Source organism: Bufo gargarizans, chromosome 1 (assembly GCF_014858855.1).
Source record: "Bufo gargarizans isolate SCDJY-AF-19 chromosome 1, ASM1485885v1, whole genome shotgun sequence".
Classification (NCBI taxonomy): Eukaryota; Metazoa; Chordata; class Amphibia; order Anura; family Bufonidae; genus Bufo; species Bufo gargarizans.
The window spans coordinates 476,248,412-476,259,602 of NC_058080.1; the positions used below are offsets into that span (position 1 = coordinate 476,248,412).

General features: G+C 40.5%; 1 protein-coding gene across 1 annotated transcript; it reads left to right on the forward strand.

Annotated features, from left to right (window-relative positions):
- Nucleotides 1–403: 403 nt before the first annotated feature.
- LOC122927933 (teratocarcinoma-derived growth factor-like) lies at nucleotides 404–10,991 on the forward strand. The gene is made up of 6 exons (XM_044280280.1): nucleotides 404–498; nucleotides 4,175–4,227; nucleotides 5,099–5,245; nucleotides 6,686–6,800; nucleotides 7,623–7,729; nucleotides 8,731–10,991. The coding sequence occupies exons 1-6, from the start codon at nucleotides 404–406 to the stop codon at nucleotides 8,832–8,834; spliced, it is 621 nt and encodes a 206-aa protein (XP_044136215.1). The 3' UTR covers nucleotides 8,835–10,991.
- The last annotated feature ends 200 nt before the right edge of the window (nucleotides 10,992–11,191 follow it).

Genomic DNA, 11,191 nt, shown 5'->3' on the forward strand with positions numbered 1-11,191 from the left:
AGCCCTGAGACCAAGCTAAAAGTGAATCCTGCAGAAAGGGAAATTACGCTTGCGGACAATATAGTTCATATTTTATCTACTCTAAAATGCAAGAAAACTGCATTTCATTTGTAGATTATGTTAGACCCTGTGCGCACTCGGCAGATTAATATTGCACAACGCATGTGAAAAAAATGCGCAGATGTGAGGGCATGCTGCAAATTTTCTATACTGTCACATACTTGCCATGCGTTTAACCCATTGCTTTGCTTTGCAAAGTGTGGACATTTCAGCAGATTTCAGGCCATGTCTGCAGTGGAAAATGTTGTGTGTGCACATGGCCTTGGATACAAAAATTTGGAAGGATAGTTGCGATCATGGAAAGAAAAGGATCAAACTATTTTTGGTTGATCCAGGGTAGAACATGGATTTCCTGATCCATGTATGGTCCAATGAAGCTGATGACTTGAGGTCTCCAGACTTGACTACTTTGTCATGTATGAGAATGTCTTGTGGCCAGTAGGGTACTATGATTTAGATGCATTTTATTTACCATACACAATACAGAATAGAGCAGTTTAAGGGTGTACAAAAGATAAGGAGTGGTGAGGAGAAGGGTATGTTAATAGCGCTGAAAGGCCTTTCACTTTGGGGTGTGGCTACAGGTTGCATCTCAAGTACCAGACTGCATACAAAGGTGAAGTTCAGTCAACCTTGGTCAACTATCTGGTTCCTTCCTCTTTCTGCAAAGTTGATTATAAATTGACTAACCAAACTTGAGGGAAATGCAATTCATAAGGTAAGGATTTTCCAAATTGGACGATTTAAATTCTGTGATAGTATTGAGGATTTTAAACCCACTGGGAATAGAAGCCCAAATGTTACCTTTAATTGTCTAAACTGCAAATCTAGTCTCCACATTTATGACCTATATTGGCAGAGGGAAGCTCTACCAAGTTCCTCATTTAGTGGGTTCATGTGGAGTTTTCTGGAGAAGGTTTGGAGGCAGATTTGTCGTCAGGGTTTTCAGCCAAAGTCAGAAGTGGATCCAGCTGGAAGGAGAAGTCATTTATTTATATTTACCATTCCTTTAGAATCCGCTTCTGGTTTTAGCTTTAAAAACCTACAGGAAAATCTGCCTCAAAACCTCTTCCAAAAAGCGCTGTGTGAACCTCCACATTGTTTTATCGTTCAGATGTGCAATTGCCACAGGTATTACTATAACATGAGCTGGTTTAGGTTGGGTTCACAAGTGACTGAAAATCCAGCAGAAAAATCTGCTACGGTTTTTACGCATGAAAAACCGCATGCGTTACATACAGTTTTGTTGCAGAAAAGCCAGTAGATTTCCCTCTCTCCATTGGAAAGGTTGAAATCTGCCGTATAAATTGACATGCTGAAGACTTCAAATCCGCAATACCACAGCTTTTCTGCTGCACTTTTTTAGGCAGCATGTGGATGAGAATTCTGAAATTCCCCACCACATTGCTGTTAATGTACAACGCTGCAGATTTGGTGCATTAAAATCCGTAATGGCAAACCCCCCGGCCTTATAGATTGATGGAGCCTTTACACATATGTTTTTAATAGCATTTGTTGGTGCAATTTTGGGGTAAAAACTCCAGATGTTAGCTGAAAGTGTATGGGGAAATAGGGTCACATAAGCCACTTGTGTTATTGTTAATTAGGTGCTGGTTTTTTAGGCTTCTGGCATTTTGACTTCTCATTCTCTATAGGGAAAAATGCCTAAAAAAAGTTTTTTATTATATATATATATATATATATACTTTTTTTTTTTTTTTTTTTTGTAGCTAATAAAATCCAGTGCAAATTTATGTGTAGGGACCATAAGGGTTCATGCACATGAACATATTTTCTTTCCGTGTCCATTCCGTTTTGTTTGTGGACTGTATGCAGAACCATTCACTTCCGTTTTTGTGTGGGCCTATTGAAGTTACTCCATGTGCATTCAGTGTCTGTATGTCCGTTACACAAAAACATAGAACGTCCTATTATTTTCCGCATAACGGACAAAGATAGAACAGTTCTATTAGGGGCCAGCTGTTCCGTAAAATGCGGAATGCGCACGGATGTCATGCGTATTTTTTTGCGGATCTGTGTTTTGCGGACCGCATTTGCACTGCTCAATTGTCGGGCAGATCATCAAGAGCAAACATCCATATCTATTCATGTAAAAGTACCGCAGATTGAATGCTCCTTCATAGGGTAAAATAATCTGAGATGCAAACCCCTTAAATCATCATTTCTGGGCAGCGACTCGTGCTGTTTAAACAGCGGTCTGCTGCCCAGAAACAATGAGTCTGTATGAGGACTAGAGACAGCAGTAGCCATTACTCGTCCTCCTACAGTGGAGGTGATCACTGCATGTAAAGGCAAATCTTCACCTCCACTGATGAGCAGGGAGTTATCAGGAAGGAATGCTTCCTTCCTGGCAATTGTTTGCTCATCTGTGCCTTAAAGGGGTTGTCCAGGATTAGAAAAACAAGGCTACTTTCTTCCAAAAACAGCACCACACCTGTACACAGGTTGTGTGTGGCATTGGCATTGCAGCTCTAATGAAGACAAGCTGTTATACCAGACACAACCAATAGATGGGGTGGCGCTGTATTTGGAAGAGAGCAGCCATTTTTTCCAATCCTGGAAAACCCTTTAAGGCCTTATGCACATGACAGTCTGTATTTTGCGATCCACAAAAAATACGGATGATGTCTGTGTGCATTCCGTATTTTGCGGAACGGGACAGCTGGCCCCTAATAGAACAGTCCTTTCCTTGTACATAATGCAGACAATAATATTTTTGTACATAATGCAGACAATAATATTTTTTTTAGCGGAATGGAAATGAAATGCACACTGAGTAACTTTTTTTTTTGCAAACCCATTGAAATGAATGGTACCGTATACAGTCTGCAAAAAAAACGGAACAGACACTGAAAGAAAATACGTTTGTGTGCATGAGGCCTAAGGCTGAAAACATGCATGAGCTTTGTTTTTCTACATTTTTGCGGTATTTGCACACGTAGTTCTTGCTGTAAATATGTCAGATCCAGATGTTAGCTGAAAGTCTATGGGGAAAATAAAATGCTGGATAGAGAAGCTTTTTTTTTTTTTTTTTTTTTTTTTTTTTTTTTTTTTTTTTTTTTTTTTGCCCAGTATTGCTTTTTCTCTAAATTCAGGCATTTTTTTTATCCCCTGAAATGAGTGTGGTATACTGCCAGAGCAAATTCATGTACATAGGGGCCTTGGAGGGTTTAATAGAAGTAGGGAGAAAGCGGGAAGGGATAGTCCAACTCTAGTGTCACAGACCTTGCTCTAGTCCATGTATAAAAATTATATATATATATATATATATATATATATATATATATATATATATATTAAAACATCGAAATAAAATTGTCTTGGTGATCTTAGGCCGTTCTCACACGTCGGTGAATTACGGTGTGTGCGCTGTCTGTGTTCTCCATGGTCAGCACACGTACCTATTGATCTCAATGTGTTTATTCACACACCTGTGATTTTTCACCGACCCAGTCGGTGGAAAAAAACTGAGACATGCACTATTTTGATCCATGATGCGGTCAAAACACACCCATTGAAGTCTATGGTTTCTGTGAAAGCCACTAATACAACACGGATAGCATCTGTATTCTGTCAGCGGTTTTCATGGACCATTGGTAGGAGAAGCTCTGGAAACGAATTTTCAACTGTCAGTGGGATACGGATGACACACGGAGGGCAAAAAAAACTGACACTGATCCAGCTGAGGAACGGGCTACGAGATTTCACCATATCTGGTTGCATACGGGTGAAATACTAGCTTTCGGCCTGACAAAAAGTCAAACATGCAGGACTATAGGCTAGCATGAAGGCTGGATCCCCTATGGATCCTGTTATAGTCCATAGGGTCCGGTGGGGCCCAGACCTTTCTTGACCAGGCAATCCAAATTGTTCCTCGGCTGAAACAGCCTGCCGGATTTCAGAACACTATCAGAACATATCCTAAATGAGTTTACGTGACATTTTCTTCGCAAATGCTTTGGAAAACGTCATCAAAACATGCAGATTTTGTTGCAGTTTTGAGGGCAGTCACAAATATCTGAAATCTATGCTTGGTGGTTACTTAAATGTATGTTCCTTGCCACAAAAATACTCAATCTCATTATTGTTGCAGGTTTCTGGTCAGCATCATTGTGTCTGCAGAGTGCTTTATCACTTTCACCTACGGTAAGTAAAGTGTCCACTTTCACAACTTCTCAAACTTTCAATTATAACTTCTGTTTTTGTGAGCTCCATAATTCCAACCAGTCAGAACCTAACTTCTGCCAAACTAGAGGTGAGCCTTTCCTCACGTTTGTGATTTTCTTCTATGTATAGCGAGATGTACACTCGTGTAGGATGGTTAGCGTTGAGCGAATTGAAGTATCCAAAGTGGACTTTGATCTGAATTTCTTGAGAAAAATTTGATATTCTTCATTGGGCTCCTACAAAGCTTCTGTGTGCCTCTGATTCTATTTGGGGGCACACAGAGGATCTTTCTCACCAATTCATATGATGGCCCATTTGTCTAAATAAAATTTTCTGCTATGTGTCCAAAAAAGTCCATATCTGCAGCCTGCCCCTTTTTATATAACCCGTAGCTGCTTTTAGCATTCACATTGTACAAAGAAAAGCAGCATAGTGTGAATGTATGCTTGTTGGAGGGTAATTAATAAAAATGTATGTCTGTATAACAACAATGGCCTTCATGAAATGGCCCAATCTTTAAATTCTTCGGGCTTGTGATCCAGCCAGCAATGTACGTAGAAGACTCCTGGTTCCCTAGTACAGAGTAGTGCCGGTTCTGTTCAATAATGGGCTTGGTGCTGCTTGTAAGGAGATATCCTCTTCCTGTAGCAAAGCTTTTGGATGGCTTGCAGTCCTGTTAGTGCCTGGTAATGGCCATGCCTTGCATTGTATTAATTGCAGAACAAATGTATTATATAAAAAAATCTAACAAAAACTACAGCCTAATACTACATGTACAAAAAGTCAATAAATATTAATATTAGTAAATTAAATATTCATTTTTTTTTTTTTTTTTTTTTTTTTTCCAAAGGCAAATCATGTAAGGGTTTATTTTGCCATCAAGTGAATTTCCCACAGACAAATCTGAGCTCGTACATCACCCAGCCTGTGAGCAGCTCGACCTCAGAGAGTCCAAGCAGACCTGCCAACAAAGTCGCCTTCCAAGGCATCCTTAAAAGTAGGTGCACTGATTATTGGGGGGGGGGGGGGGATATTGGGTTTCTTGTATATAACTGAATTGTGGTTAATATGTGTAAGGTTATGCTTGCAATGTTTATTTTTAATAAAGGGCTTTCACACTGGGTAGGTGTTAAATATATGACCCCTGGAATCCCCAGCAATCACTAGAATGGGGGTCCCTGATTATCCTGTGTGAAAGAAGTGGTAGTGGTCATTGGTGACCAGTGCTCCATTCCCTTCTAAGGGGCTGCTGGAGACACTGTAGTGGCGGAATCATAGATGTGAACGTGGAGGTAGTCATGCCTGTGCACTGCATGTCCATTCACATAGAGGACTCTGGCACCCCCATTTTTGTGATCAGTGGGGATCCTAGCACTGAGAACTGATTTTATTGGTACTATGTAAACTATAGTACCCTATATATACAATGTTTATTACTGTATATAACATGTATTTGTTAAAGTGGTTGTCTCACTTCAGCAAATGGCATTAATCATGTAGAGAAAGTTAATACAAGGCTTTTACTAATGTATTGTGATTGTCCATATTGCTTCCTTTGCTGACTGACTGGATTCACTTTTCCATTACATTATACACTGCTCGTATCCAGGGGTTATGACCACCCTGCAGTCTAGCAGTGGTGGTCCTGCATGAACACAATAGGAACAAGCGCCGGCTTCTCTGGTGTCTGGGACTGTGGGGGTGAGCATAGGGACACATGCGCAGCAGCTCCTACCCTGCACACCTTGTATCTGCGCTTCAGTGGTGGCCGTAATTCCTGGAAACGAGCAGTGTATAATGTGATGGAAAAATGAATCCAGCCGGCAAAAGAAGCAATATGGATAATAGCAATACATTAGTAAGTATCTTGTAGTAACTTTCTCTACATGATAAATGCCACTTGCTGAAGTGAGACAACCCCTTTAAGTGTAATAATTTTTTTTTTTTTTTTTTTATGTATTGGAAAAAAAAAAAAAAATGTTTACTGGCAATTCTCTAAGTTTTGTGCTTGAGCAAACTTGACATGTTGCAATCAGCCAGATGTGAAAAAGGTGAGGATGTAACCATCCATCGTCATGGGTCTAGTAGGTCTGGTATGGGAAGAAGTGATGACCAGCATTTAGATAACATTAATATGTGAACTGCTTGATTTAGGTTGGGTCTTATTGCCGTTACAATATTTATGGGAAGAGTAAATCTAATGTGGCGGCTGCCGTCCTGGCTGAGGAGTAGGATTGTAGTCAGCCATAAATCAGGGCTGTAGGTTTGGCTTATGTTCCTGAAATATAAATAACTTTGAAATATTAATAAAGCTCTGCTGTAAATAAGGAGCAAAGTACCTTTCAGAAAACCAAAAACTGAGAGATAATTTTAGAGAAGTTATTATCACTTGATTCCTAAACTTTTTTTTTTTTTTTTTCCAATTTCTTCCAAACAGGTCACAAGTTAAACAAGAAATGTTGTTATAATGGAGGAACTTGTTTCCTTGGAACGTTTTGCATTTGTCCTAAGGAGTACACAGGACGTCGCTGTGAATATGAAAAGAGGCCTCAGTAAGTGCTTCTAATGGGCAAATGGGGTGTATGGTAAAATTGAGGTCTACAGTTGTCATTACAAGGATAATTTTTAGGAAATCCAGCAGTTCATACTACAGTCAGTTTGTAGTGCTGCTTTCTTAAAGGAAAATCCCTCTCTAAAAAATGTTTGAAAACCACCAGTTTTTATATTAGTAGTGAAGGATTGTTTGCATCATAGGAACCATATCTATAGGATGCGGGCTCTGGTCCCACTGATTCCAGGTGGGCAGTGAATGGAGAGGTGGCCATACTTGCTTGATTGTTTCCTTAACTACCACAGAAATGTGCATGTGCCACCTCCATGCATGTAACAGCTGTTGGCCATCTCGCCAACAGATAAGGCTTTATTCACACAGGACAGTGTTTTTGGTCAGTGATTTCCATCAGTGATTGGGAGCCAAAACCAGGACTGGAGCCTCCACAGACATAAGCTATAAGGGAAAGATCTGATCCTGTTCTGTGTATAGAGCCGCACCTGGTTTTGGCTCAAAATCACTGATGGAAATCGCTGACCAAATACTGTGTGAATAAGGCCTAAGTGTGGGCACAACTCTGGGATCTGCACCTATCACCCATTTATGGTATGGGATAGTTTGTAAATATCGATCATGAGAATAGTCCCAATAAGATGCCAAGATCACCAGGTCATTCAAGACAATAACACAAGATGGACGTCATTAACGGTTGTATTATATACATAATAAACCTGCCCTTGCACTGATAATGGCCTGCTCCTAAAGGGAAAGATATTTCCCCCAAAAAAGCTAATATTTAAGTCGCATGTCTTTATTGTTTTAGAAATTGTGCTGGTGGCATCGCCAATGGAGAGTGGGTAGTCCGAGGTTGTGCCTTATGCAGATGTTTCTCAGGAGAACTTTACTGTTTGCCTCCAGCAGAAGGATGTGGTAAGTATTTTACTAACAATGTAGATAAGTTCCTTATCAGTCTATTGTGTGTGTGTGTGTGTGTGTGTGTATAAAGTAATATAGTATGTTTTAAAATAGCGGTGGTCTTCCTGTGAGCCCTAGAAATACTTGCCACTTTTGATTATAATTCCACCGGACAGGGTTATGTCCCTCCTGTGATTTCCTCATTGGTCACATGGCCTATTTGCAGCTCAGTCCCATTCAGGTGAATGGGCCTGGGCTTCAATGGCAAGCACAGCCGCTACACAATGTACGGTGCTGTAATTGGTAAGCTGCGAGGAGGCCTTGGCTCCCATAGGACTTGGTGTGGCCTCTTCACATTGTTGATCGGTGATGGTGCTGGGACTTGGACTTTAACAGATCCAATATTGATGACCTATACTTATTGATAACCCCTTTAAGTATATGAAAATGCTTCTATTAGTCCCTACAAGAAACATGCGCCATTTCAAATGTCAGCCTGTATGTGAGCACCCCAATGGTAACCAATATGGGAGCATTTTTTTATTTATTTTTTCCCCATGGGGAAATATCATGTCTTCGTAAATTTCCAATAATTTCAGTACTATAAAATGATTCTCCAAGTTGATCTGCAAATGTCATGGTGATGGAGATGAGAAAGGAGTGCCATGTTTTTCAATCCTCATACAACCTCTAGGATTATGGGCCACTGAATTGAGTCTTGGTACTACAGTGCATGAGAAGTATTGGCTTTCCTGTAGGCTCTTCACTGCGTATTTGCATGTGTTTAGGCGACGTCCTGCAAGAACACAAAGGATAGGTTTTAGTAACTAAAGTGCATGGACCACTATTCGTACAGGCGGGCGTTACCCTGTTGTGGGTACTTGCATTCCTTTCTCATCTTCTGAGCCACTTGCAGAATGTAAAGCCAGGCTGATTGTTTGCAGCCTGTACGCATAGATTGTATTTGCAATTCAATGTAGTCTCATTTTTTTTCTTTTTTTTTTTCTTCTTCTTAGAACACGTCACCATGAGATCCGTGGGGTCGAAGCTACATTACTGCTGTGTGACTGTATTCGGACTGACGCTAATGATTATTTTTGCACTGTGTGCGCTATTTTAAAGCATGCTTGATAGATACGTTTTTTGTATCCTGCACTTTTAAAGATTTTTCCTTTTTGCAAATTGAGTTTTGGTTGCATAGAATTTACATAAAACGCTAATGAACACTTTGAAAATAGAAATACAATTCGTTCCCTTGACTGCTGGAAAACGGATTGATTTTTCTATGTATACGGGTGAACTCCACCAACGGCCAGCAGACGTTTTCTCTTTGGTACCTGGAAACTGCCTCTGGGATGAGTATTATCTTGATATATTGCATTCCCAAAGTGTCATTGTGAAACGTTTAACTGTAAAACAAGGTCAGACCCAACTTGTGAACACCGCTAGTGATGTTTCACTAATGTAATGTCAGAAATAGCGGAGCTGAATGAGTGTTAACTCCTTAAGGGCTGCATAGTTTCAGCTTTGTGATGTATCTGGTTTAGGCTAGTTTCACACTAGCGTTGGACATCTCTGGCCATCTGTTCTGCCACCTGAGACCCACCCGCCCCATTCACTATAATGGGGATCGGCAGAGATCTGGCTGCAACCCGGCATACATGCCGATTCTCAGCAGCGGGATCTCTGCTAGTCCCTTTCATAGTGAATGGGGCCTGGCGGCGATGTGGTAGCTTCCGGCAATGCCGATATGCAGAGGGATCTAAAAGCGCTAGTATGAAACTAGCCTCACCCATAGCACTATGTAAAACAAAAAATAACACACATTGATAGCATGATAAACTTACCAAATGACTCATTCAGCCCTGCTACATCTAAACAGTAGTTTCCACCATAGGTTTTTAATATTTGTCTATGCAACATTGTTCATTAGTGAATAGGATTGCTTTCTATATTTAAAACTTCTATTAATTGTAAATGTGTTTGTCTGTCATGTAAAATGGGAATTCTCTAAAAAACAAAACGGGTAGATTGTAAATGGGGACTTCACGAAGCAATAACTTCGGCTCATCAGAGCCAATACATTCTACTACTGTACAGAGCTCCTGCTCCGTACAGTATTAGAACAAAGTTTTATGCGAATTGACTTCGGATGTTTCACCCGAAGTCGATTCGCTCATCATTAATTGTAAACTTGTTCAACAGATGACGTTGGCATATGATGGGAAAGAATATTTTTATATTTTATGTATAGAGTAGATTAGTAGCAACTGTTTTACTTGTCTGACAATCACCACTTTGAATTGTGATGAGACAAATCAATAAGCACTTACTAGAATGACCGAATTACCTACTAGGCCTGAAGCCTATGGCGCTGATCAGCGGCGGGGCAGGGAACTATGCCCTCCTGTGCCTCGCCGCAGTATGTGGGGCGAGCACCCCTATGTTAATCCGCCACTGAGCGGCACTGCAGACAGACAAGTGTTTTTGGGCGCAGGTTCTGAGGATTAGGGTGGCCATCTCCTAGGCCAGACAACCCCTTTTAAACACTCAGTTTAACAAAAGATTCACACATCCGGCTGAATGCTAACGATATTGCTGATTTAATAAGACGATTGGAGAGAAGTACTCTCTCTAGACATGTACTGAAATGTTTCTACAATGCATGATTGTACCCATATTTCTCTTGTTGAATGCAGTCATGGTATAATACAGTGTGGTATTCTTTCTATTTTTTTGGAGTGAAAGGGATAACTCTTAGATTGGTGGGTGTCCTACCACTGGGACCTCTACTGATCATGAGAATGAGAACCCTGTACCTTTTGGAGGCCTCCAAAAGTAACGGAGCCGCAGGTCCGGCGTGTATGATTGATGGGGATCTGGCTGCTGCCACCCCACTGATCGTGAGAATGGAGGTCTCCAAGTCCCCTGTGTGAACAGGCTTGTGCAGTATGCATATGTGATCTGTAGTCTGTTCATTATGGGACTGCTGAGTACAGAACTCTATCTCTGGCAGTACCATTGAAGCGAATGGGAGCAGTGGTCACACATGCTCACTAGTGCTCCATTCACACAAGAGCACCTCTACAGCAGTCAGACCTGCAGCAAATATACCTTCATCTATCCTGTGGATAGGTGATAAATGTTATTCGTGGGCCATATTTACCCATTATTATCACAGCTCAGTTTTTATTTCTTATAGTGATCCTAAAAAATGGTTGTGCTGTGATGGGAAACAAGATAAGATTTCATAAACCTGCCCCATCATTAATCCTTTCATATTCAATGTTTTTTTTTTTTTTTTTTTTTTTTTCATATTTGACTGTTCCGGCATAGTATGTAATAAAAGAGGATGTGTGCTATCATTACATTGCTGTTTTGTGTTCATTTATGTCCTACACATTTAATTAACTAAAAATAGTCACAGAAATGTAGGCAAGTTGGATTTTTTTTTTTAATTAGTCGGACCACACATGG